The sequence below is a fragment of the Jaculus jaculus genome, chromosome 2, assembly GCF_020740685.1.
Source record: "Jaculus jaculus isolate mJacJac1 chromosome 2, mJacJac1.mat.Y.cur, whole genome shotgun sequence".
NCBI lineage: Eukaryota > Metazoa > Chordata > Mammalia > Rodentia > Dipodidae > Jaculus > Jaculus jaculus.
Window position 1 is genome coordinate 47,898,338 of NC_059103.1, and position 27,916 is coordinate 47,926,253.

At 43.3% G+C, this 27,916-nt stretch overlaps 1 protein-coding gene across 2 annotated transcripts; it reads right to left on the reverse strand.

The window, feature by feature from the left end:
* Window positions 1-3,913: 3,913 nt before the first annotated feature.
* Window positions 3,914-27,882, reverse strand: Seh1l (SEH1 like nucleoporin). 2 transcript variants are annotated; one of them, XM_045144225.1, is made up of 9 exons: window positions 27,745-27,882; window positions 20,213-20,263; window positions 18,579-18,725; window positions 14,453-14,664; window positions 13,858-13,956; window positions 11,591-11,731; window positions 10,567-10,724; window positions 8,869-9,019; window positions 3,914-4,685 (listed from the first exon to the last, which is right to left on the reverse strand). In XM_045144225.1, the coding sequence occupies exons 1-9, from the start codon at window positions 27,853-27,855 to the stop codon at window positions 4,490-4,492; spliced, it is 1,266 nt and encodes a 421-aa protein (XP_045000160.1). In that variant the 5' UTR covers window positions 27,856-27,882; the 3' UTR covers window positions 3,914-4,489. The 2 variants fall into 2 exon arrangements, with proteins under 2 accessions (XP_045000160.1, XP_045000161.1); XM_045144226.1 differs by lacking the exon at window positions 3,914-4,685 and adding an exon at window positions 5,762-6,216.
* Between the last annotated feature and the right edge of the window lie 34 nt (window positions 27,883-27,916).

The window sequence follows — 27,916 nt, forward strand, 5'->3', positions numbered from 1 at the left end:
CCCAGCGGGCCGTACCGCGCGCCCACAGGTTTACGTCAGCTCGCGACACGGGGTGGGAGGCAGTGATTCAGAATCGGCTACTGATTGGACGGCGCGGAGAGCCGGCGCGGCTCGGAGCCAGTGATTGGTGGGAACGGCGCATCCCCTGGATTTGAAGGCAGGAAGCCGCGCGCCGGCAGAACAGAAGGGAAATGAAGCCAGGCAGAAGTTACCAACCGTAGCTGAACTCAAGGCGCCAAGTTGAAATTGAGGCAGACTTGAATCAGTTTGGGGGTCCCCAAACGTACCGCCAGTCGCCTTGTATCCAGGGAAGCACTCGTGAATGAATGGGACTTTATCCTACCTTCGTTTAGTAGACCCAGGGACCCCATCATTTAATTTCAACAAAGTGGGGTCTAATCGCCTCTGTGACAATCGGAATTCAATGGGTGGAAAGACGATGAGATGCAATTCCGTAGCCACGAACCCCATTCCGCTGTCTGCTCTGCGTGAACACTTTACGGAGACAATCCAGGTAACTCTTTGAGACCTTCCACTCAAAATTTATCTCCAGCCGGGCGTGGTGGTGCACGCCTTTAATCCCAGCACTCGGGAGGCAGAGGTAGGAGGATTGCCGTGAGTTCAAGACCAGCCTGAGACTACAAACTGAGTTCCAGGTCAGCCTGGGATAGTGAGACCCTACCTCTAAAAACAAAAGAACAAAAAAGGGTTAAAGTAAAATGGTGCCAACTAATCTGAATTAAAAGGAAAAAGCAGTGGCAGTTTAAGGAGACGGTGGTATAGCAGAACGAGTGCTGTGTGTAAGAGGCAGAGAAATACCAGCATCTTAATTTTTTTAAGATTTTTTTTTTTTTTTTGAGGTAGAGTCTCACTTTGGCACAGGCTGACCTCGAACTCACAGTGATCCTCCTACCTCTGCGGTCCGAGTGCTGGGACTAAAGGCGCATGCCCCTACACCCGGCTGGCTAGCACTTTTGTCATATGTAAAACGGAGATAACTTTGTGAGAATTTAATAAAATTAAACACGCATCTAGAAAAGCACTAGCACATGGGAGTACTGAACAAAAATTGGCTCCATTTCCAACCTTAACTTGCCCATGGGAAGGGAACAATAAATCTCCACTGTAGGGCTGGACAGATGGATTAGCCCTTAATGTGCTTGCCAGCAAAGCCAAAAGACCCAGGTTCAGTTAACCAGTACCCACATAAAGCCAGAGGCAGAAGATGGCACATAAGTCTGGAGATCATTTGCAGTGGATAGAGGCCTTGGAGCACCCATTCTTTCTCTCTCCAATATATTATTTTTTTTAATTCCACTGTAATTGCAAACCTCCTTAGTCACTGGGTAGATCCAGCAGAGGCCGTAGAGACCTTGTACCTTTCTAAGAGTTATAATTGATGCCCTCTGATAGAGTGAAAGTACACTGACCAGATAGGGGCTGGGACAAAGTGCCTTTAATCCCAGCACTTGGGAGGCAGAGGTAGGAGGATCACCATAAGTTCGAGGCCACACTGAGACTGCATAGTGAATTCCAGGTCAGCCTGAGCTAGAATAGACCATACCTTGGAAAAATTTTTAAAAAGGCACTTATGTGCTGGAGATGGTTTAACCATTAAGGTGCTTGCCTGTGAAGCCTCGGGATCCATGTTCAACTCTCAGATCCCACTAAACCATACATACAAGATAATGCAACTGCAAAAGGTGGCACATGCGCACAAGGTAGGATATGCAGCTGGAGTTTAATTGCAGTAGCTGGAGGCCATTGCACAAGTCTTTTCCTCTCAAAAAAAAAAAAAAAAAAAAAAAAAGGCACTTAGTGCCAGGGATGTAATCCCAGCACTTGGGAGGCAGAGGTAGAGAGATTGCTCCATGGGAGAGAATACATCCCTGATACTGAAAGCTTAAAACAGGGTTACTCATGAGCCCTAGGGTTGTAATGTCTGCTGTTGTCTGGCTAAATGTATATACTACATTTATCAAACTGCCCAGTAAGCACTTCTATTAATGTTCACACCCTTATATTAATTATATATATTATATTAATTAATACTTTTGGTAGAGAATCTTCTCTTTTCAGATGGCAGTGACCTTGGGACAACTCAGAAGGTATCATGGTGATGGAAAGAAATGACCACAGTGTTCAGTACTGCAGTATCTCTATCACACCTTCCAAGGTTCAGGGTCTAATGCGAAGAGGTGGCAGAAAGAATATAAGAGCCAAAGGAAGGGTAGGACTCCATACAACATGCTCCCTCCAGACACAAAATGGCCTGGATATCCATGGCCTCACAGTACCTGACACTACCTACACATGACCATCATAAGGAGGAAAAGATCATGACATCAAAATAAAAGAGAGACTGATTGAGATGGGGAGGGATATGATGGATAATGGAGTTTCAAAGAGGAAAGTGGCAGAGGGAGGGTATTACGATGGGCTATTTTTTTATAATCATGGAAGTTGTTAATTTTTTTTTTTTTTTTTTTTTACAACCAATAAAAAAGAAAGATTGCTGTGAGCTTGAGGCTACCCTGAGACTACATAGTGAATTCCAGGTCAGCCTGGGCTAGGACAAGACCCTACCTAAAAAAAAAAAAAAGGCTGGAGAGATGGCCTAGCCGTTAAGGTACTTGCCTACAATGAAAGGACCCACCCAAATTCAGTTCCCCAGTACCCACATAGAGCCAGATACATTAAGCGGTGCATGCATCTGGGGTTTGTGTGCAGTGGCTGGAAGCCCTGGTGTACCCATTCCCCCTGTCCCATACCTCTCTTTCTTTTCGGAGAATATTTAAAATAAGTATCTTTTTTTTAAATTTTTTTTATTTATATATTTGAGAGTGACAGACACAGAGAGAAAGACAGATAGAGGGAGAGAGAGAGAATGGGCGCGCCAGGGCTTCCAGCCTCTGCAAACGAACTCCAGACACGTGCGCCCCCTTGTGCATCTGGCTAACGTGGGACCTGGGGAACCGAGCCTCGAACTGGGGTCCTTAGGCTTCACAGGCAAGCGCTTAACCGCTAAGCCATCTCTCCAGCCCAGTATCTTTTTTTACATTTATTTATTAATTAGGTTGAGAGGGAGAGAAAGCAGATGGAGAATGGGCATGCCAGGGCCTCCAGTCACTACAAATGACCTCAAGATGCGTGCATCTGGCTCACATGGATCTTGGGGAATTGAACCTAGGTCATTTGGCTTTGCAGGCAAGCACCTTAACTGCTAAGCCATCTCTCCAACCCTAAAAAAATACCTTTTAGGCCGGGCATGATGGTACGCGCCTAGAGTTCATTTGCAGCAGCAAGAGGTCCTGACACACTTACTTTCATTCTCTCTTATCCTTTCCTTCCTCCCTCCCCCCTGCCACAATAAAGAAATATATTTTAAAATACAAAGTAGTAATTCACACATTCTAAGGCCAGTGCTTGGTAGGCAGAGGTAGGAGGAAGGCCTTGAGTTCAAGGCCACCGAGACTACACAGCGAATTCCAAGTCAGCCTGGGTAGAGAGAGACCATACCTCAAAAAAATAAAAGGGCTGGAGATATGGCTTAGCAGTTAAGGTATCTGCTGCAAAGTCAAAAGGATCTGGGTTTGATTCTCCAAGATCCACATAAACCAGATGCACAAGGGGGGCGCATGCATCTGGAGTTTGTTTGCAGTGGCTGGAGGACCTGGCGCGACCATTCTCTCTCAAGCAAATAAATAAAATATTTAAATTTAACAAAAAAAAAAAAAAAGAGAGAGAGAGAGACCTGAGCTCAAGTACGAATAGACAGAAGAACAATGAGCCAGGACATAAGTATTCCCTTCCAGCCACAACAGGCAAATGTACAGACACCGCGTGGATACATACAAGTGCATACACCACGCACATAAAATATGTATTATTTTTATAAGGCAACAGACTCATGTGTTTTAAAACATTTTTATTAAATAATACTTAGACAATAATTACAAAAGCTTTAAACAGTAATTCCAGGTAGTGAAAGACAATTCCTTTTTAAAAAAAAATTAAACCAGAAAAATATTATGTCTTGATGCTTTATACAAAGGAATGATTTACTTTACATTCTCACCATTTGCAACATTAACCTGTAGGATTCAAACCACTTCCTAGTATGTCTCCAAGGCTGAGTGAACTCCACAGTGATATGCTTTTACATTAATCAGTAGGTCAAAGAAATGTAACTCTATTACAGCTCAAAATAAAATGAACCAACAGGCACTTTGCAATCAGATGCTGTGACTCTTTCACAATGAAGTCTGCTTGTTCACAGCTCTTTTATCAAAGGTAATCAACAAATGAAAGCAATGTTCCTTAGACAAGATGTACAAATGGTTTAGGTTCCAAACACTGCATTTGTAATACATACAAGACAGATCCTGAATAAGAAAACTTCTTCAGAAAGAAAATGAAGAAAATCAAAAAGCAGCCTGGGATGAAAGCATTTACAAGCATTTGAGTAAGGAGGCCTTTGAGTCAGCACTTAAACCCCTTCATTCTCAGGTAAGGGATTAAGAGGCCGAGAGAGATACCCTCTGGGAGGATGAGGATACTGGAGGTTGGCAGTGTCGGCATCACAAGAGTGCTCTACCAGAGGAGCAGGAGGAGGAGGAAGGAGCTGAGAAGAACTGGACCATCTTGATCCAGCCCTTGGGGAATCCAGAGGGGGAAAGAAATACCTGAAACAATGAAGACAGGAACAAAACACCAAAACAAAAACAGGGAGGGGGGGAACAGAAGAAAAAGAGAAAGTAGTAAATACAAAGAGAACCAAAGAGAAAACACATGCTGGAATTTAAAGAAAAAAAAAGAAGCTAGTATATTCATGCCCCAACTAACAGAACATAATAAAAGCACAAACCAAGACCACTTAAATCAACTGCTGAAGTACACAAACTTAAAAACACAATCTCTTAAACAGAATGTCAAAAAAAGTATCAGTATGTTACAAAGACATTAATTTTATAAATTTAAAACATTTTCTCATCTTCTTACACATTTGATGTTATTCTAAAAGTTTACATATCCTCTTTTAATTTCGAGCAATGCCACATTGTAGTGAGGGTAGGCACATATTTTCAGTGTGAACATGATACTGAGAACTAATTCCAATACACTTTCACAAAGTCAAGCTGACTACTGTAACAGCTTTTGAAGGAATATAATCATTAAACACTTATAGTTCTGCAAAGACCTTAGAATCGTTACAGAATTTTGACTAGTAAAAAGGCTGAAAGAATGATTATGCCCTGTTATTCCACCATCTTATAACTTACCCGTAATGTTTATGTATCTTAGTAAATGGAAAATTTTAATAGCATTGTCATCAGAGTTTTAGAGGACACGAACTTACTGAAACAGCAAACTAAAGAAAATCCTAAGATGTGGAATGTTAATTTCATGCACTTTTAACAAAACTTCTGATACTTCAAATTGTATATTAAAGAAAATCAAGTCATAGTTACACCATAAAAATAGTCATGCACATACTAGAAGCATCAGCTCTATAATGAGTCAAGAGCTTCACACAATATTTCCACTATTTTACTACCACATAAAACAGGACCAGATGCAATGCTCTACTGGGCTGCGAACTGTACATCCAAATCACTCTCATCTCAACCCCAGAGATACTTGAATAACTTACTCCTTTACTAAAACTAAAAAATAAAATTACAAAGAAAATGACAGTTGAATGGAATAATATCACATATAAAGCAATTCTACAAAAGGTAAGCAATTAGCACTCAAAACAATCTTTATGAAAAATATTTATTCAATCTTCAAATTAAAATTACAAAAGTTCATTACTTTAGCTTATTGTTTTAGAAAATGAAATACACCTATATTCTCCAAACGGAATAAAATTATGTTTTCCCTCCTCCCAGCTGCCTATCATTTCAGTGTTTAAACCCAAGCTAGTTTTAGGTACATTTCAAAAAATGGTTTTGGTGATGAATTCTCAACAAAAAACAAAAACCTCTCTAAATAGTGTCAATAAACTGACTAGTACAAAAACTGATATGCACTGTCTTTTGAAAGGCCTTTTGGGCTGGGTTTAGTAGTGAGCAGGCTGCTGGTGTATCTTGGGAGAGGTCAAACGGCGCTGGGGAAGGGGAAAGGAGTTGACTCTCCATTCCTGTCCTGTGTGCATGCAACAAGCAGCAAAACACCCGAGTTATCCAGTTAGCTGGCGCTCAGCTGTGCTTTCTGTTGAAGGACACAATACAAATGGTAAAGGGAAAATGCATCACAGAGCCAACACAGACAGCTACTGGCACAATGAGAACACAGACCAACATGCCAACTATTTACAAGGGAAAATTCACACTACAGGCAGCCAACCTAAAATCAATTTTGGTTTGGTTTGGTTTGGTTTGGTTTTGGTTTTACAAAGTAGTATCTCACTCTATCTAGTCCACGCTGGCCTGGAACTCTGTAGCTTCACAGTGGCCCCAAACTCAAGGCAATCCTCCTACATCTGCCTCCTAAGTGCTGGGTGGGATTAACAGCATGAGCCACCATGGCTGGCTAAAATCAGATTTTTTTTGTTTTAATTGGGCTGCAGAGATGGCTTAGCAGTTAAGACACTGCCTGTGAAGCCTAAGAACCCATCCATGTTCGACTCCCCAGATCCCACATAAGCCAGATGCGCTAGGTCACACATGCGCACAAAGTGGCACACGTGTCTGAAATTAGATTACAGTGGCTGGAGGGCAATTCTCTCATTAAAAAATGCCAATCTGTTGGGCTTGCCCCCAAAAATATAACTAACTCATTTAGTGTTCTTTGCTTGATGAAATAAATCATCTGTATACTCATCTTCTATGGTAACAAGGAACTGTTCTAATGAATGTAAGATATCAAAGTCAAATAGAATTTCTTTATAAATAGCAGTAGTAATAATAAAAAAAAAATTTTTTTTAAGATGTAGAATTGAAAGCACAACTTTCTTCTCTTTTTCCCCCCTTTGGTTTTCCAAGGTAGGGTCTTCACTCTAGCCCAGGCTGACCTCAAACTCACAGCTTACCTCTGCCTGGGTTTAAAGGCCTCCCTGTCCAGTCCTTTCTTCTTCTTTTATTTAGAATAACAGCAAGATAATCACAAGACAGTTTTAAGGATGGGTTTTGAAGTTTCCTAAACTTTATTCCAAATTATTCACAAAAGCCTATCAATATGCATGACGGCGCATGCCTTTAATCCCAGCACTTGGGAGAATTGCTGGAGTTCGAGGCCACCCTGAGAATACAAGGTGCACTCCAGGTCATCCAGGGCTAGAGCAAGACCCTACCTTGAAAAATTTAAAAAAGTGTTCAAATGTATACAAAATACACTAAAAAAAAAAAAAACAAGATCTCAGATTTTATCATTTCTATTAAAACCATTGAAATTTTAAACGCAAAGTCCAATCATATGACTTCTATACAGTCATAGCTTATTTATTTAAAATTTTATTCTGATTTGATATAAAGGCCACACTATAAGCACTAAGACATACGAATGCTTAGCTAAGATGAAAACCTAGGCAGGAGAGATGGCTTAATAGTAAAAGCGCTTGCCGGTGAAGCCTAAGAACCCAGACTCGATCCTCCAGGTGACACACAAGCCAGGTGCACAAGGTGCAGCCTGTGTCTGGGGTTCGTTTGCAGTAGCTAGAGGCCTTGGCACACCCATTCTCATTCCCCCCACTCTCTCTCCGCCTGTCTCAAATAAAATTTTTTTTTTATTTTGAAAACCCATTAAAGCCAATCTCTTCTTCCTCTGTCTTCTGCTGCAGAAGAAACACAAAGCTATGAATCACTAAATTCCAGAATATAATGTAAAGGTCTTACAGTCTAACTGTAGATAGTATGACCAAACAGACCAAGTAAAGAATGATTTTTTTAGAGAAGGAGAATTGGCCAGAGCCTCTGCCATTGCAATCAAATGCTAGACACTTGCACCACCTAGTGTACATGTACAACCTTGCACTTGCATCACCTTTATACATCTGGCTTAGGTGGGATCTGGAGAGGTCAACACGGGTCCTTAGGCTTTGCAGGCAATTGATTCAACTGCTAAGCCATCTCTCCAGCCCAATACTGAAATCTTTTTTTTTTTTTTGCTTTGCATGTGCATGTGTGTATGATGTGCATGCATGTATGCATACTGTGTGTGGAGGTACACATATATATGCGCTTTGAAGGCCAGAGGTTAACACCAGTATCTTCCTCAATCGCTGTCCTCTTATTTTTACTGAAGCAGGGTCTCACACTTGAGCCCAGAGCTTACTGATTCATCTAATCTGTCTAAGCAGTTTGCCCGGGGGATTCTCTGTCTGTCTCCTATAGATACACTGGGATTATAAACTGCTGCCATGCTAAAAATCCACTAGTCGTCATGCTAAGCCATCTCCCCAGGCCCAAGAGAAAATTAAAGAGTTCATTTTTAGTCTAGAGAGAGAGATCAGTGGTTAAAAGGAGCTTGTGAGCCTGCCAAGCTGAGTTCAAGATTCAAAAGAAGTGTGTGGGCCTTTAATCACAAGTCACAGCAACAGAAGGCAGGCAAACCCAGGAGGATCCTAATGCTCTTAGGCCAGCTCAACTGACATACTTAGCAGCAAGTGGCCCTGTCTCAAACAACAGGGTGGAAGGCAAGGACTACCACCCTGAGGTTATCCTCTGACCTCTACACATGGTGTTGTATGTGCACACACATATATAAAAACAAACAAAAAAAATTTTAATTAAAAGTGAATTTTAGTTCGGGTAATAATTATGTGTGAATTTTTTCACTCAATCCTAAAGTTCATGAAATAGCACTTTTAGTATAACCATCAGGATAATTTAAAAGATAGTCTCTGCTTTCCCATGAATAGCCTACCTGCTAGCAGAAGATCCATTTAATGAATTTTGGAGATTTGGAATAGTTGAGCCAAGGGAAGGAGTTGAATTTCCCTGTTGAGAATTCCCATTAACTGGGCTCCCATTACCTTTCAATATACCAGTGCACTTCCAATTGTCCATATAATTCGCTGAAAGAAAAATAGCCAAATAAATCACATGATTAGGAATTATATACTATGTACATACTATACAATGTCACAAATCTATAACCCCTCTAATAAAAAGACTGGTAAAGAAATGAGACAAGAGCCAGGCGTGGTGGCGCACGCCTTTAATCCCAGCACTCGGGAGGCAGAGGTAGGGGGATCGCCATGAGTTCGAGGCCACCCTGAGACTCTAAAGTTAATTCCAGATCAGCTTGGATCAGAGACCCTACCTCAAAAAACCAAAAAAAAAAAAAAAAAAAAAAAAAGAATGGGAGGCAGAGGTAGGAGGATCGCTGTGAGTTTGAGGCCACCCTGAGACTCCACAGTGAATTCCAGGTCAGCCTGGGCTAGAGTGAGACGCTATATCGAAAAACCAAAAGAAATGAGACAGAGGGCTGGACAGTGGGCTAGTGGTTAAGGCACATGCCTACTAAGTGTAAGGATCTAGCTAGGTTTGATTCCCCACTACCCAAATAAATGAGATGCACAGGGTGGAACATACATCTGGAGTTCATTTGCAGTGGCTATAGGCCCTGGCACACCAATTCTCTATCTGCCTCTTGCTCTCAAATAAATATATATATTTTTAATTTTTTATTTATTTATTTGAGAGCGATAGACACAGAGAGAAAGACAGATAGAGGGAGAGAGAGAATGAGCGCGCCAGGGCTTCCAGCCACTGCAAACGAACTCCAGACGCGTGCGCCCCCTTGTGCATCTGGCTAACGTGGGACCTGGGGAACCGAGCCTCGTAGGGGGGTCCTTAGGCTTCACAGGCAAGCGCTTAACCGCTAAGCCATCTCTCCAGCCCTCAAATAAATATTTTTTGAAAAAAAAGAAGAAAGAAAGAAACTAAGGGATAGAGGAAATGGCTAGATTCCCCAGTACCCGCATTACCCAGATACACAAAGTACAGCAAGTGTCTGGAGTTCATCTGCAGTGGCTAGAGGCCCTGGTGTGCCTATTCTGTCACTGTCACTTTCCCTGTCTCTAAATAAATGCATAATTTTTTTAAAAAAGAAAAAGAAAATGAGACACAGAAACCATAGTAGATGACATTTCTTTCCAGTTAAACATTAAAAACAATTTTTTTTTGTTTGTTTTTTTGTTTTTCGAAGTAGGGCCTCGCTCTAGTCCAGGCTGACCTGCAATTCAGTATGTAGTCTTCGGGTAGCCTCAAACTCACAGCGATCTACCTACCTCTGACTTCCAAGTGTTGGAATTTAAGGCATGTGCCACCACGCCCAGCTTAAAGACAATTTTTAGGTGAAAGGGATATCTCATTTTTCACATTTTTTTTTTGTTTGTTTGTTTGTTTGTGTTTTTCAAGGTAGGGTCTCACTAACCCTAGGCTGACCTGGACCTCCCTCTGCAGTCCCAGGCTGTCCTCAAACTCACAAGGATCCTCCTGTCTCTGCCTCTTAAGTTCTGAGCCAACACCCCTGGCCCTGAGTTTATAATTTAAGTGAAAAATTCTAAAGTAGCTATATAAAGCAGAATTTAAACCCTCTGCTAAAAAAAAATCTTACCTTTCCACAATCTTACACAGCCATCATCTCCAGAAGATGCTAACACTGTTCCCGTTATGTTCCAGCTCACCCTCCAGACTTGGGAATTATGATTATCAAACTGAGCCACTATATGAATTTCAAATTTTGTTGGCCCACCAGAGGAAGTAAGCTCTTTCCTGTTAATTTAAAAAGAGTGAAGTTTTTGTTGTTGTTGTTTTTGTATTTAATTTATTTATTTGACAGAGAAAGGGGGGGAGAGAATGGGCATGCCAGGGACTCCCGCCACTGCAAACGAATTCCAGATGCATGTGCCCCTTGTGCATCTGGCTAATGTGGGTTCTGGGGAATTGAACCTGGGTCCTTTTTGCTTTGCAGTCAAATGCTTTAACCACTAAGCCATCCCTCCAGCCCAAAGTTAAGTTTTTTTTTTTTAATATGTTTGTATACATATATATACTTAATATTTATTGATTGAGAGAAGAGGAAGGGAGGGAGAATGGGTATGCTAAGGCCTCCTCCCCCTGCAAATGAACTCCAGACACATGTCACTCTGTGCCTCTGGCTTTACATGGGTACCAGAGAACTGAACACAGGCCATTGGGCTTTGCAAGCAAGTGCCTTAAACCTTGAACCATATCTCCAGCCAATTATTTATTTGTAAGAAATACAAATGTATTCACCACCTTGTTTTATAACAATATGCACATCCATGTCCCTCCCCTATCTCTCAGCCCTTGAGCTAGACTAGTTTCATTTGACTTCTCCCAGACCTGAAGTAGTGTTCCCACCGCATAAATGATACTAAGATTGTTTTAGGGAAAACAGATAAGGGTGTCATTCCACCTAGCAAAGCTCAGAAATCAAGTACATATAATTCTGAAAGAAAGAACAGCATAAAGAAAGCACAGAAACAAAAAGAGCAAGTTTAAAATTAATTCCCCATTCCAAAAGGTTACATGTAAGATGTTCAATCAACAATCTAATCTTCAGAACATGACCTTAACTATGTTCACAAACAAAAATAGTCAGGAGGAATACTCACCTCACAGGCTTTAATGTAAAAATTCTCACATCTTTGGTTGCTATTGCTAGAATGTGGAAAGATCTTCCCAAATTTGGAGCAAATGCAATATCATGAACAGGATCAGTGACTGTCATAAGAGTTTCAGCTTTTGCATATTTCCTGTTAAAAAAATCTCACGTTCAATTTTCAGAAATAAAACTTGCATACCCTCATGAATGTACCTCAATTTTTTTAAACTGCTCAATCCAATCAGTACTTGCCTCTGTGATAGCCTGAATAATGACCCCCAAATTATGTCACCAAAAATCTCTCCCTGACAACCAGACTTGCCCATACATATGCCTATTTTATATAATGCATTGATTTGTGACTCTCCTGCTAATAACCTCTATGAAATATATTTTTAAAAGTTATAAGCCTATGAATATAGGCAAAATATGCAAATGTTTGGGGGATTAATGGCCCCCAAATTGTATGTCTAAATCCTAACCTCAACACCAAATTACGATTGACTTCTCCGTTCCCTTTTTCCATCACTGTCCACATCCAATCAATAACCAGATCCTCTTGATACTACCTCTTAAATTATTGTCAAATGGCCCATTTTTCTCCATCCCCAGTGCTCCTACTTTATGCCAAAGCCACAGACACTCCTACCTGGGCTGATATAACTGCATTCTTACCCTGAATCCACTGAGGTTCATTATCATGAGATCCTTTTCACCCCATTCATATAATTCACAAGATTATTCTACAGCCAGGTGTGGTGGTGCATGCCTTTAACCCCAGCATTTGGGAGGCAGAGAGAGGAGGACTGCAGTGAGTTCAAAATTCAAGGCCAGACTGGGACTACAGAGTGAGTTCCAGATCAGCCTGAGCTAAAGTTAGATTCTACCTCAAAAAGACCAAAAAAACAAAAATAAAAATATTCCGCTACACAGGTCTCAAGAACTGCCTACTCACCAACCCCCTTCTACTTTGCCTGTGAGGTCCAACACTACCGTAAATTGGCTGTGTCTTGTTTCCAGCCCTTTACTACATGGCATCTTCCTCACCTGCAGGGCTTCTAGCCTCCTTGTCTAGCTAACTCCTGTCTCCTCTGAGGGAACATTCTCAACTAACCCTTCCACTAGGTTCCCCCAGGTATAAACCCTTCAACATCCTGAATCTTTTAGCTTGTGACATTTGCCCCATTTTGTTTTTAATATTCTGCTTAGGTTTTTTTGTTTATTTTTATTTATTTATTTGAGAGCGACAGACAGAGAAAGAGGGAGACAGAGAGAGAAAGAGAGAATGGGCGTGCCAGGGCCTCCAGCCACTGTAAACGAACTCCAGATGCTTGTGCCCCCTTGTGCATTTGGCAAATGTGGGTCCTGGGGAATCAAGCCTTGAACCGGGGTCCTTAGGCTTCACAGGCAAGCGCTTAACCACTAAGCCATCTCTCCAGCCCTTGCCCCATTTTTTAACACTACTGTTCATTCCCCAGAAGACAGGACATACTGGGAGATCAAGTACTTTCGCTTCTTTTATTCTGCATTATCAGAGTGCAGCTCAAAGTGGGCATGTGCCAGATGGCTGAAATGGGAGCCAGGTGTACACCTGTAATCCCAGCACTTGGGAGATAGAGGCAAGAGGATCAGAAATTCAAGAATTAAAAAAAAAGAAAGTTAAAAAAAAACCCTGGTGTGGTGACGCACACCTTTAATCCCAGCACTCGGAAGGCAGACGTAGGAGGATCGCTGTGAGTTCAAGGCCACCCTGAGCTCCACAGTGAATTCCAGGGCAGCCTGGGCGAGAGTGAGACCCTTCCTCAAAAAATCAAAAAAGAAAAAAAAAAAGAAATTCAAGAATATATCCAGCCAAGCGTGGTGGCGCAAGCCTTTAATCCCAGCATTCAGGAGGCAGAGGTAGAAGGAATGTTAAAGGTAGGAGGCTACCCTGAGACTATATAGTGAATTCCAGGTCAGCCTGGACTAGAGTGAGACCCTACCTTGCAAAACAAAAAATAATAATAATAAATAAATAATAGGTTTGGGCAAGGGAGGGAAGGCTAAAGGATGAAATTTGACCTCTTGGTTCAAGAACAACTTGGCACACCTTTAATCTCAGCACCTGGAAGTCATTGGTAGGAGGGTCACTGTGAGTTCTAGGTCAGCTTAGGCTAGAGTAAGACTCTACTTTGAAGAAAAAAAAATCTATATATCTATTACATCATACAATGAATGATATACAACTCAGTTAAGGAATAAAGGAGTATTGTTTTTAAAATTAAACGCAGTACTGACCTGGTGTTTTCATTGTATTCAAAGATCTGAACCTTGGCCATTGCATTTGGACTACTGTCATCACTTCCTACAGCTATCATGGGGGAGTGGGCACGAGAACTAGAAGTGAAAAGTAAGCACATTTAACATGATGAAATAAACAACTGAATTTAGATCACTAAAAAACAGAGCCAAACAAATAGCAACCTATAACCAGCCTGTCCCAAATGTGACATTTATATCACTATCATACCCATACAGCCACATCTGTGTGCTTGAAAATGTCACACACAGTATGACACAGGACCAAGTTTGATGCACAAAGTGGCACATGCATCTGTAATTAAGAAGCCATGTCACACCCATTCTCATTCTCATGTTCTCTCTCTCCTTCTCTCTCAAACAAATAAATAATTTTTTTAAAAAATGAACTGGACTAGGAAATAAGGACAGCATCGTTGAAAGATTAAACCATCAAATTCTCAACTTAAAAATTATCCGCCTAAACCAGGCATGGTGGTACATGCCTTTAATCCCAGCACTTATATATATATATTACTATTGTGTTGGTATTTTGGTACAATTATGTTACTGGAGATATGATGTGTAAGCTTACCTTGAAGGGTTCCAAGAAATACAACTACAGCTTAGTTTACAGGAGACCTCGTGCTGCAGAGACCACTGGCTGAGATTCATGACATCTGGTGCCTCATATATTCTTACTATACCATCTGCTGAACAGGTTGCTAACATAAGACCCATATGCTTGGGAGCAAATTTCACATCAGTAACAGATGTTCTGCTATCCACTAAAGTCGTCCTCTTCACCTGAAACAAACAAACAATTTATATCATACACAAAAACAAAATAGATCTGGAGGAACATGTGTTTTAAAATCCCACAGTAAGTGTCCGCCATTAACTAGTATATATCCTTGAATAAGCTATTTAAAAACTAGAGGGAGGGAATTACCATGGGATATATTTTATAATCATGGAAAATGTTAATAAAAATTAAAAAAAAAAAAAAAACTAGAGCAGAGCGTGGTGGTGCATGCTTTTAATCCAAGCACTTGCGAAGTAGAGATAGGAGGACCACCATGAGTTCAAGGCTAGAGTGAATTCCAGGTCAGCTAGGGCTTGAGTGAGATGCTACCTCCAAAAAAAAAAAAAAAAAACACCACCTGTCTCAGGGACTGAAGAGATGGCTCAGTGTTAAGGTGCTTGTCTACAAAGCCTAAGGACCCAGGTTCGATTCCCCAGTACACATGTAAAGCCAGATGCACAAAGTGGCACATGTGTATGGGACTTGTTTGCTGTGGCTAGAGGACCTGGCGTGCTCATATTCACTCTCTGTCTACCTCTTTCTCTGTCTCTCACTCCTTTTCTAATAAATAATAAGTAAATAAATATTTTTAAAAATAAAAAGCTGGGTGTGGTGGTGCATGCCTTCAATCCCAACACTTGGCAGGCAGAGAAGAGGATCACCTTGAGTTCGAGGCCATACTGAGAATACATACTGAATTCCAACTGAGCCTGGGCTAGAGAGAAACCCTATCATGAAAAACCAAATTAAACAGAAAATAAAAAAATAAATAAATAAAAACTGGGCTGGAGAGATGGCTTAGCGGTTAAGCGCTTGCCTGTGAAGCCTAAGGACCCCGGTTCAAGGCTCGGTTCCCCAGGTCCCACGTTAGCCAGATGCACAAGGGGGCGCACGCGTCTGGAGTTCGTTTGCAGAGGCTGGAAGCCCTGGCGCACCCATTCTCTCTCTCTCTCTATCTGCCTCTTTCTCTCTCTGTCTGTCACTCTCAAATAAATAAATAAAATAAAAATTTAAATAAATAAATAAATAAATAAATAAATAAATAAATAAAAACTGTCTCAAAGCTGGAGAGATGACTTCATGGTTACGGTGCTTGTCTGCAAAGCCTAAGAACACAGGTTCAATTCCCCAGATCTCACATGGGCCACATGCACATGGTGGCACATGTCTGTAGTTTGTGTGCAATGGTTAGAAGTCCTGACTCACCCATTCATATTCTCTCTCTCTCTCCCCCCCCCTTGTGCAAGCGCATGCACACAATAGTAAATAAACTGCCTCAGACTCAATTTTCTACAAACACTTTACAAAATACCATGTATACATAATGATCAGTAACACATTAGTGAGCTATAATTATTACCTTAAAATAGCATGGCTGGCTCCTAAACTTCCAGGTTCTGGTAAGCCTTCCCTCAGCTGGAGGCTCTTTACCTGCTCCTGCCCTCCAAGTAAGGAGCTCTCTGCACTCTCTTCTCTTTCCTTCTCTTTTTTTCCCCCTCTCCCTCTTTCTTAATTACTCCTTTTTTGTTTGGGGAGGGTGGTTTCAGGGTAAGGTCTCACTCTAGCCCAGGCTGACCTGGAATTCACTATGTAGTCTCAGGGTGGCCTCAAACTCATGGTGATCCTCCTACCTCTGCTTCCCAAGTGTTGGGATTAAAGGCATGTGACACCATGCCTGGCTTAATTACTTTTTTAAATATATATTTTTAAATATTTTATTTTAATTTATTTATTTGAGAGAAAACTAGGCAGAGGGAGAGAGAGAGAGAGAGAGAGAGAGAGAGAGAGAGAGAAAATGGGCACGCCCGGGCCTCCAGCCACTACAAATGAACTCCAGATACATGCACCACCTTGTGCATCTGACTTACATGGATTCTGGGGAATTGAACCGAGGTCTTTTGGCTTTCCCAGTAACCCACCTCTCCAGCCCCTTAAATGTATTTTTTAAATTTTCGTTTATTTGAGAGAGAAGACAGAATGGGCACACCAGAGCATCCAGCCACTGCAGACCAACTCCAGACGCATGTGCCACCCTGTTCATCTGGCTTATATGGGTACTGGGGAATCGAACATGGGTTCCTTAGGCTTTGCAGGCACACTCCTTAACTGCCAAGCCATCTTTCCAGACCCCCCTTCCTTCTCTCTTTCTCATTTTGGTTTTTCAAGGTAGGATCTCGCTCTAGCCCAAGCTAACCTGGAATTCACTATGTAGTTTCAGGCTTACCTTGAACTCAAAGCGATCCTCCTACCTCTGCCTCCCGAGTGCTAGTATTAAAGGTATGCGCCACCATGCCCAGCTCTTTCCTTCTCTTACTCTAATAAGTCTCTCTAAACCTTAAAAACATAATATAAATTAAGCCAGGTGTGGTGGCACATGCCTTTAATCCCAGCACTCGGGAGGCAGAGGTAGGAGGATCGCCAAGAGTTCAAGGCCACCCTGAGAATACAAAGTGAATTCCAGGTCAGCCTGAGCTAGAGTGAGACTCTACCTTAGAAAAAAAAAATAATAATAATAATAAAATAAAACAAAGTAGAAAGATAACCTTATTACGCAAGCAACCTCACTTAAGTGAAATGGTCACAGTGTCATAAAATATTACAATTTTCATGCACCAAGCTTTGTTATGAAAAGCATGCTGCAAGCAAGAACTAAGATTTCTGGGCTGGAGATACAGCTCAACAGTTAAGGCACTTGCCCATAAAGCCTAACAATCTGAGTTCAATTCCCTAGCACCCAGGAAAAACCAGGTGCACAAAGTGGCACATGCATCTAGAGTTCATGTGCAGCACCACAGAGTCTGGTGCACCCATGCTCCACTACCCCTCTCTTTGTGGTACGCCTGGGGGCACACACCTTTAATCCCAGCACTCTGGAGGTTGAGGTAGGAGGATTGCTATGAGTTCAAGGCCAGCCTGAGACTACATAGTGAAATTCCAGTTCAGCATGGGCTAGAGTGATACCCTACCTTAAAAAAACAAAAAAATGGGCTGGAGAGATGGCTTAGCGGTTAAGCGCTTGCCTGTGAAGCCGAAGGACCCTGGTTCGAGGCTCGGTTCCCCAGGTCCCACGTTAGCCAGATGCACAAGGGGGCGCACGCGTCTGGAGTTCATTCGCAGTGGCTGGAAGCCCTGGCGCGCCCATTCTCTCTCTCTCCCTCTATCTGTCTTTCTCTCTGTGTCTGTCGCTCTCAAATAAATAAATAATAAATGAACAAAAAATATTTAAAAAAAAAAAGAAAAAAAAACAAAAAAAATATTTTAAAAAAACAAAAAATAAAAAACAATTTAAAATTCCAAAAACTAACCAGATGTGGTGGTGCACAACTTTAATCCTAGCACTCAGGAGGCAGAGGTAGGAGGATCAAATGAGTTTGAGGTCACCTTAAGACTATATAATGAGCCGGGCGTGGTGGCGCACGCCTTTAATCCCAGCACTCGGGAGGCAGAGGTAGGAGGATCGCCATGAGTTCGAGGCCACCCTGAGACTACATAGTGAATTCCAGGTCAGCCTGAGGCAGAGTGAGACCCTACCTCGAAAAACAAAACAAAACAAAACAAAACAAAACAAAACAAAAAAAGACTATATAATGAATTCCAGGTCAGCCTGAGCTAGAAAACCCTACCTTGAAAAACCAAAAAAAAAAATAAAAATAAAAAATAATAAAAACAAAAATATACAAATATGTAATGGCAGATGCAAAGCAAATACTCTAGGTTCATCATTAGAGTCACAGTGGTGGTTCTGAGCACCAGTGCAAGCCAAGACAAAAAGAAATCAACAGAAGAGCATGCAAGAAACGACTGCAGGAGGGTCGGTACAGAGGGCAGTGGTGTCCACACATGAGGTGTTCTTAGAAGGACTGCTCCTTGATCGTTCACAATCCCAACTCCCTAAGGATATTGACAAATGTCTCACCCAGTGACTCTGTCCTCGCAGTTTATCATTGGACTCTCCTACTATTTCTTCCCACACAGCAGCTGTTCGATCAAAAGAACAGGAGGCCAAAACCTGTCCAAACTCAGGATGAGCCCATGTCACACGCCATACAGATCCACTATGTGTCTGGGGAAGTTAAAAAACAAAACAATGGAGTTTACTCTTACATCATACAGATTACGGTTTTACTTGAGGAAACAGATTCAGATACTTTCACTTCAGTAAGAGAAGACAGACACAGCTGGGCGTGGTGGCGCACGCCTTTAAACCCAGCACTTGGGAGGCAGAGGTAGGAGATCACCATGAGTTCCAGGACACCATGGGGCAACATATTCGAGGTCAGCCTGGGCTAGAGTGAAACACTACTTGGAAGAAAAAAAAGAGAGAGAGAGAAGAAAGATAAACATTTAAGGGCTGAAGAGATGGCTTAGCAGTTAAGGCATTTGCCTACAAAGCCTAAGGACACAGGTTCGATTCCCCAGTACCCACTTAAGCTGGATGCATATGGTGGCACATGCATCTAGAATTTGTTTTCAGTGATGGAGACCTGGCACACCCATATAAATAAAAATAAATGTGCCTTCTCTCTCACTGGTGGGACTTTGTTCCTGCCATTCCTGTCTCTCTGCCTCATGAGGACATCTTGTTATATGCTCCTGTAGCTATAAGCTCTGGGGGCTAAGTAGCCATATAGTAACCCTCTGACACTGTGAGCCAAAATAAATCTTTCCACCTCTAAGGCATTCTTTCAGACATTTTGTGCCTCAGTGACTATATTCTCATAAAATTTCTATAAATAATGAAACCATAGAGACAGAAGAATGAGTCGGTAGATGACTGGGGTCTAGAGCAGGAACAGAACCTACTGCAAATGGACGGACACAAGGGAAACTTTGAAGCTGATGTTCTGAAGCTGGGATGTGGTGACAGCCACATAGTTGTTCACTCAGGAGGCAGAAGTAGGAGGGTCATTACTGAGTTCAAGGCCAGCCTGAGACTAAAGAGTAAATTCCAGATCAGTCTGGGCTTGAGTTAGACCCTGCTTTCGAAAAATTATATATAGAACTACATGTAAATTTTATAATTTTGTGGGGAGGGGCCTTCTTTGTTTGGGTTTTTAAGGCAGGGTCTCACTCTAGCCCAGGCTGACCTGAAATTCACTATGTAATCTCAGGGTTGTTTCAAACTCATGGTGATCCTCCTACCTCTGCCTCCCAAATGCTGGGTTTAAAGGTGTGTGCCACCACATCCAGCTTTAATTTTTTTTTTAATTTATTTATATTTATTTGAGAGCGACAGACACAGAGAGAAAGACAGATAGAGGGAGAGAGAGAATGGGCGCGCCAGGGCTTCCAGCCTCTGCAAACGAATTCCAGACGCATGCACCCCCTTGTGCATCTGGCTACCATGGGACCTGGGGAACCGAGCCTTGAACCGGGGTCCTTAGGCTTCACAGGCAAGCGCTTAACCGCTAAGCCATCTCTCCAGCCCCCAGCTTTAAATTTTATAATGTTTTCAAACCAAATAAATAGTAAGCATTTGGGGGGGAAAACATTTCAATTTTCTTAAATCACTGTAAAAATAAGTACCTTCAAAAAAAATTAAATAAATACCTTCCAGCTAGCGGTACAATGCCAATCTCCACTTTCACTTTTGTCCCAGACCTGTAAGAAAATAAAAAACAACTTACTTTATACAAAGAAATCTTAAAAGCTAATGCCAAAACAAACCTGTAAGACAACTTAAACTTGCCAAACTACTTGAACTTACTCATGCCAAAAAAGTAAATAACCAGTAAGGAAACATTCACACCTTCAATGAAATGGTCACCAAAAACTGTGCCAGACACCAGGCCAACTACCAAAGACTCTAAGAACCTGAGCTCTCTCAAAGAACAGAGACAGGAGCTGAAGAGATGGCTTAGTGGTTAGAAATGGCTTATCTGCAAAGCCTAAGAACTCATGTACAACTCTCCAAGTCCCACATAAGCCAGACAAACAAAGTGATGCAAATGCACAAATTCACACATTTGCACAAGGGGGCCACCCACACCTCTGGAGCTCAATTTCAGGGCCTGAGGCCCTGGCACACCAATTCTCTCATTTTTTCTCTCCGTGTGTCTGTCTCTGTCTGTCTGACTGTCTGTCTGTCTCTCACACACATTAAAAAAAGTCAATCTGTTGGGCTTGCCTCAAAAAAAAAAGAAAAAAGAAAAAGAAAACAAAGACAGTTACACTTCAATTCATTCCTTCCTCCTCTGGTTATTTTATTGTTTTAGAGAGAGGAGTTTGCACTAAGGACTGAACCTACGACCTTGTGCATGCTAGGCAACGTCCTACTACCAAGCAATAACCCCAGCTCTGTCCTGTCAAGTCACCTTGACTGCTGAAACAGTGCTCCTGACAGCTTAGGTTCCGGTCAAGTCACCTTGACTGCTGAAACAGTGCTCCTGACAGCTTAGGTTCCTGTCAAGTCACCTTGACTGCTGAAACAGTGCTCCTGACAGCTTAGGCTCCGGTCAAGTCACCTTGACTGCTGAAACAGTGCTCCTGACAGCTTAAGTCCCTGTGCGCATCTGCTCTGAACAGTTTCATGTAAAGCTGTTTCACAGGTTTTGTTTAGACGCCTTATTTAATATGCAGTGTTGATTCATGAGCATTAAACTCACAGCCAACAGTACTGTAACTCATGCCTAAAGGATGCATTTTATCTGTGAGGCACTCACCCCTTGCTTCTGCTTTGGAACACTAGAAAGAAGTTAAAAACACTGTCCATGGAAAACGTATTGAAGCTATGAGTGCACCAACACAGAAAGAACAAGAAAATGAAAAAATCCTGGGACTAAATACATCATGAAAAAAATCTGTTTGCAGTAATAAGCCAAGTAAAAAGACAAGCACCGGGCTAGAGAGATGGCTTAGAGGTTAAGTGCTTGCCTGTGAAGCCTAAGGACCCCGGTTCGAGGCTCGGTTCCCCAGGTCCCACGTTAGCCAGATGCACAAGGGGGCGCACGCGTCTGGAGTTTGTTTGCAGAGGCTGGAAGCCCTGGCGCGCCCATTCTCTCTCTCTCCCTCTGTCTTTCTCTCTGTGTCTGTCACTCTCAAATAAATAAATAAAAATTAAAAAAAAAAAAAAAAAAAAAAGACAAGCACCTTGCTTCATCTCAGCCAGGAAGGTGTGTCAAGGGAACTCGAGAGAGGTAGAGATGGAGAGTTTATAGGTACAGTGTTAAATTACAAGGATGACACTGGTAAAAATGGACAGCCATCCTAAACATCAGTAAATGGCTGCAAAAACACAGTGGGTATTGTTAACTTTGGAGTTACAAATATAAAGTTTAATCACCAGTAACTTGGAACAATGGTACATGTAGCCAAAGCTAAAGCAAAATATTCAACTTCATCACCCCTCAAAATTATGGATTGCACGGCCGGGTGTGGAGGCGCACACCTTTAATCCCAGCACTCGGGAGGCAGAGGTAGGAGGATCGCCAAGAGTTCAAGGGCACCCTGAAAATGAATACAGAGTGAATTCTAGGTCAGCCTGTGCTAGAGTGAGACCCTACCTCGAAAAAAACAAAAATTCACAGTCAGTGAACCAGGAATGGTGGCGCACGCCTTTAATCCCGGAATTTTGGGGGCAGAGGTAATAGGAGCACCATGAGTTTGAGGCCAGCCTGAGCTAGAATGAGACCCTACCTCAAAAAAATAAAAAATAAAAATGGCACAGCAAGCCAGGCATGATGGCACACACCTTTAATCCCAGCACTTGGGAGGCAGAGATAGAAGGATCACCACAAATTCAAGCCAGCCTGAGACAACATAGTGAATTCCAGGCAAGCCTAGGCTAGAGTGAGACCCTACCTAGAGGGGGGTGGGGAATGGAAGGTCACAAGAGCCAGGCATGGTGACACACACCTTTAATCACAGCACTTGGGAGGCAGAGGTAGGAAGACTGCCATGAGTTCAAGGCCACCCTGATACCACATAATGAATTCCAAGTCAGCCTACACTAGAGCAAGACACTACCTCAAAAAACACAACAACAAAAAAGACATGTTAAATGCTAAGTTGATGATTTTTTAAAATTTATTTATGAGATGGGGGGAGAACGGATGCACCAGCCTCTAGCCACTGGGGGGGAAAAAAAAAAAAAAAAAAACTCCAGGAGAATGCACCACCATGTGCATCTGGCTTATGCTGGTTCTGGGCAGTCAAACCAGGATCCATAGGCTTCACAGGGCAAAGGCCATAACTGCTAAGCCATCTCTCCAACCCTCATTATACTACTTCTGACAATATACAAACTAAAGAATTCAGTAACAAGAGGACAATGCAAAGAATGTCAGTTGCATTAACAGACATTAATAAAGCCCTTAGTAGTGGTAATTATTAAGAAAACGTTCCTAGCCGGGCGTGGTGGCGCACACCTTTAATCCCAGCACTTGGGAGGCAGAGGTAGGAGGATTGCCATGAGTTCAAGGCCACCCTGAGATGACAGAGTTAATTCCAGGTCAGCCTGGACCAGAGTGAGACCCTACCTCGAAAAACCAAAAAAAAAAAAAAAAAAAAAAAACGTTCCTGGGTCTGGAGAGATGGCTTAGTGGTTAAGGCCTTTGCCTGCAAAGCCTAAGCACCCATGTTCAAATCTTCAGGTCCCACATAGCCAGAGGGACAGTGACACAAGCACGCAATGCTACACATGTGCCACAAGGGGGCGCACACACCTGGAGCTTTTTTGCAGTGGCTGAAGGCCCTGACACTCCCATTCTCCCTCTCTCCCTAAATAAATAATTATAATAATAATAAAAAGAAAATGATCCTGGGCTGGGGAGATGATTCCAAACTTGTTAAGACACTGTCCTGTAGAGTCTAACTAATCACCCAGGTTTGATTCTCCAGTACCCACATAAAGCCAGATGAAATCTAGAGCATGCATCTGGAGTTCATTTGCAGTAGCTCAAGGCCCTGGAGTGCCCATTCTCTTTGTCTGTTTGTCTGTCTGTCTCTATCTCCAAATAAACAAATAAATAATGTTAAAAAAAAGAAAATGAGGGGGGCTGGAGGGATGGCTTAGAGGTTAAGGCGTTTGCCTACAAAGCCAAAGGATCCAAGTTCGATTCCCCAAGACCCACGTTAGCCAGATGCACAAGGGGGCGCAAGCATCTGGAGTTCATTCACAGTGGCTAGAAGCCCTGGCGTGCCCATTCGCTCTCTCTCTCTACCTCCTTCTCCGTCAAATAAATAAATAATTTTAAAAATAAAAAAATTAAAATTAAAAAACAAAAGAAAATGAGGGTAGAGTTTGGTAGTGCACACCTTTAATCAGCACTTGGGAGGCAGAAGTATAAGGATCACCATGAGTTCAAGGCCACCCTGAGACTACGTAGTAAATTCCAGGTCAGCTTGGGCTGGAACGAGACCCTACCACCCATGTGCACGCACATCTGCATTCATACACACATTCCAACAAGCACACACATCACACACACAAAGAGCTGGAAGCTGACATTGGGAGCACACACCTGTAATCCCAGAGCGGGAGAGACAGGACTTTTGAGTTTGAGGACAGCCTGACTACATAGTGAATTCCAGTCAGCCTGGGCTGGAGCAAGTCCCTACTTCAAAAAACCAAAAAATAAATGAATTTTTTAAAAAAATAAGCTGGGTGTGGTGCCACACACCTTCAATCCCAGCACTCAGCAGCAGAGGTAGGAGTTCTGCCGTGAGTTCAAGGCCACCCTGAGACTACATAGTGAATTCCAGGTCAGCCTGAGGTAGAGTGAGACCCTACCTTGGGGGGAAAAAAAAAATTAGAGGAATGGGCCAATGTGACTCCCTAATTAGCACCTGTTGGACTCTCCCTGGTGCCTTAATCAAGCCTGTCAACTAACCAGCCAGACTACTCTTAGACCTGTTTGAATTCCTCCCAGAAGCCTTGAAAGGCTACAATTTTAGCTGAGTGCCCTGGTTCTGAACACCCAAACCCAGCTAGTGCTCTTGGGAACAGTTTGTATAAAACTGTGGATCACAAGCTTTGGTGAACTCTAGAGGACTGTGAACCATTTCCACCTAGACAAGAGAGAGAGACCCTCCCACTGACTGTCAAGGAGATGAATTACTATAGTGCTAAAGGTATAAAGCTTTGATTGGTCCAAGTACCCCGTCTACAGCTACATAAGTAGGCTGCTCAGGCTCACTAAGCTACTTGTGAGTGACCCTTCTGTCTTGAACCCACTCCACAACCATCTTTGGTACTGCAGCATTAGGCCCAATAAAAGGCTTCCCTGGGGCTGGAGGGATGGCTTAGCAGTTAAGGCATTTGCCTGCAAAGCCAAAGGACTCTTGTTCAATTCCCCCAGGACGCACGCTAGCCAGATGCACAAGGGGGCACACATGTCTGGAGTTCACTTGCAGTGGCTGGAGGCCCTGGCGTGCCCATTCATATTCATTCATTCATATTCTCTTTCTCTCTCTGACAAGTAAATTTTTTTAAAAAAAGGCTTCCCTGGATTGGTTTTGTATATTTTCTTATTTCTTTGCTTATTTTTTTCCAAGGGAGGCACTCACTCTAGCCAAGGCTGACCTGGAACTCATTCTTAAGTCCCACGCTGGCCTCAAACTCACATACTCTGTGGTAGTTTGACTGTATGGGCCCATTGACTGAGGTGTTTTATTAAAAATGAGTTTACCAGAGCCAGGCGTGGTGGTGCACGCCTTTAATCCCAGCACTCAGGAGGCAGAGGTAGGGGGATCACCATGAGTTCAAGGCCACCCTGAGACTACATAGTGAATTCGAGGTCAGCCTGAGCCAGAATGAGACCCTACCTCGAAAAACCAAAAAAAAAAAAAAAAAAAATGAGTTTACCACAGCTGGAGAGATGGCTTAGCAGTTAAGTTCTTGCCTGTGAAGCCTAAGGACCCCAGTTCGAGGCTCCATTCCCCAGGACCCACGTTAGGGCGATGCACAAGGAGGTGCACATGTCTGGAGTTCATTTGGCTGGAAGCCCTGGCACGTCCATTCATATTCTCATATGTACACGCTCTCTCTCTCTCTCTCTCTCTCTCTTTCTCTGTCTGTCCCTCTCAAATAAATAAATAAAAATGATTTTAATATTTTTTTAAAAAATGAACTTGCAAGTTCAGCCCCTAGCAGGAAGATTCCTGCTGTGGTTTGGGGGGCCGTACATGTCACTGGGGGGGGGGATTTGATTCCAGCCCAAAGGTGTGGAGACAGCAGTATGAGTTCTAGCAGTGCATGCTTGCTTGCTACTTTTTGGTGTGTTTCTTTTTTTTTTTTTTTCCTTCTCTCTCTCTCTGCTTGGATTTATTTCTTTTTAAACAGGCTTAATTTACTTTTATTCTTCTGTATAAAATCTCTGCTTGGATGTATTAATGGGAGCCAGCTTCTTCCATCATAGATGGAACTTTCCTGGACTTAAGCTGAAATAAATCCCTTCCTCCCATAAACTCTGTCTATTTGGAAGTTGAGGAGCTGACTACAACATCCTCCTACCTCTGCCTCCCAAATGCTAGGATTAAAGGTGAGCACCACGATGTCCAGCAACTGTATATTTTCTATAGCACGGGGCTGGACTGGTAACACAACTGCCACGGCAGAGACAGGAGAGTCCGGGAAGCAGCTGGTGAGCCTCACTGTGCAAGTGACAAGGTAGCCAGATGCTTGACAGCTGGAAGGGCAGCAGCAAATGGGTGAAGACAGCCAGGGCGGGAAGGTGGTGACGTGACAAAACACAGTGAGAGAGGGTAAAGAGCTGAGACTGAAGAACACAGGCAGGCAGTGGATGAGTGAGAGACTTTCTGTAGTCACACAGCCACTGGGAACAGGGGCCCGCCCACGCTCCTGTGAACAACCCCAATGAAATGCACTGGGTCACAACAAAAAGCCAAAGACAAGGAAGGAGAATGGGGACAAATCGGGAAGGAAATCAGCGGGAGTGGGAGTGGGCCAAGTGGGTAAGAAAGGACAAAATATAACTGAAATATGTTAACCCCACATGAAAATGTCACCATGGAGCTGGAGAGATGGTATTTAAGGCGGTTAAAGGCATTTGCTTAATAAGCCTAACGGTCTGGGTCCAATTACCCAGTACCCACGTAAACCCAGATGCACAAAGTGGCACACACATCAGAAGTTTGTTTACAGTGGCAGGAAGCCCTAGTGCACCTATTCTCTCTGCTTGCAAATTAAAAAAAAAAAAAAAAAAATCCGGGTGTGGTGTTTTAGTCCCAGCACTCGGGAGGCAAAGGGAAGAGGATTGTCGAGAGTTCCAGGCCACGCTGAGACTACATAGTGAATTGCGGATCAGCCTGAGCTATAGAGCAAGACCTGCCTTGGGGGAGTTTGAGGCCAGCCTGGGCTACATACAGAGTGAATACCAAGTCAGCCAGGGTTACAGTGAGACACTACCTTAAAAAAAAAAAAAAAAATCCCGGGCAAGGTGAGGTTATTCAAGCCTGTAATCCCAGCACCCAAGAAGCCAAGGCAGTAGTCACTGAGTTTGAAGCCAGCCTAGGCTACACACTGACTTCCAGGTCACAGTTAAGACCGTACCTAAAAAAAAGTAATAATAATAACAATAGTAGCCGGGCGTTGTGGCGCACTGCCCACGGGACCCAGACGTAGGAGGATCGCCGTGAGTTCGAGGCCTCGCTGAGACTACAGAGTGCATTCCAGGTCAGCCCGGGCTACAGAGAAACCCTACGTCGAAGGAAGGGGAAAAAGAAAAAAATCCCCACCAGTCCCACGAGAAGCCTCTGGCTGCATGAGAGCCAAGGGCCAGCCCAGACACTCCCGACCACCAGCCACGGGATTCCAACACCGGAAACGAGCCTGGCGCATGCGCGCCAGGGGCCAGAAACCGTCAGGCGGGCGCATGCGCGGCAGGTCCCACACGCCGCCGGGCTGCCGTGACCCCATAATACGCGGGCGGGAGAAAGCTTCGTGGCTTCCGGGTGCGGCGGCGCGGGCCCCTCCATCCGGGGTGACCCGCCGCCCCGAGACACCCATGCGTCGTGCCTGGCGGCGTGAGCCCACGTCGGGACGAGTCCCTTCCCTCCACGCCGCATCCCTCCTCTCCTCCCATCCTTTCCCTTCCCGCCCGGGCCGCGAGCGGCGCGCGCACCTTGACGCTCTGGTCGCTGGAGCAGGTGGCCATGCGGCGCCCGTGGAAGTCGAAGGAGACATCGTGGATGAGATCCTTATGGTCCGCCGCGATGCTGCGCGCCACAAACATGGCTCCCCGCGACGCGACGCGGCGCGCCGCCTCCCAGAGGGCGGCGTGCGGCCCACAGGCA

What these genes read in the sequence shown, in the direction of transcription:
- Seh1l (XM_045144225.1), bottom strand. Translation starts at nt 27,855, where the DNA reads ATGTTTGTGGCGCGCAGCATCGCGGCGGACCATAAGGATCTCATCCAC. An exon ending in TTTACATTAAAGCCTGTGAG is followed by an intron (nt 10,725 to 11,590) that starts GTGAGTATTCCT and finishes TTAAATTAACAG; the next exon opens with GAAAGAGCTTACTTCCTCTG. An exon ending in CTGTGTAAGATTGTGGAAAG is followed by an intron (nt 9,020 to 10,566) that starts GTAAGATTTTTT and finishes TTTTTCTTTCAG; the next exon opens with CGAATTATATGGACAATTGG.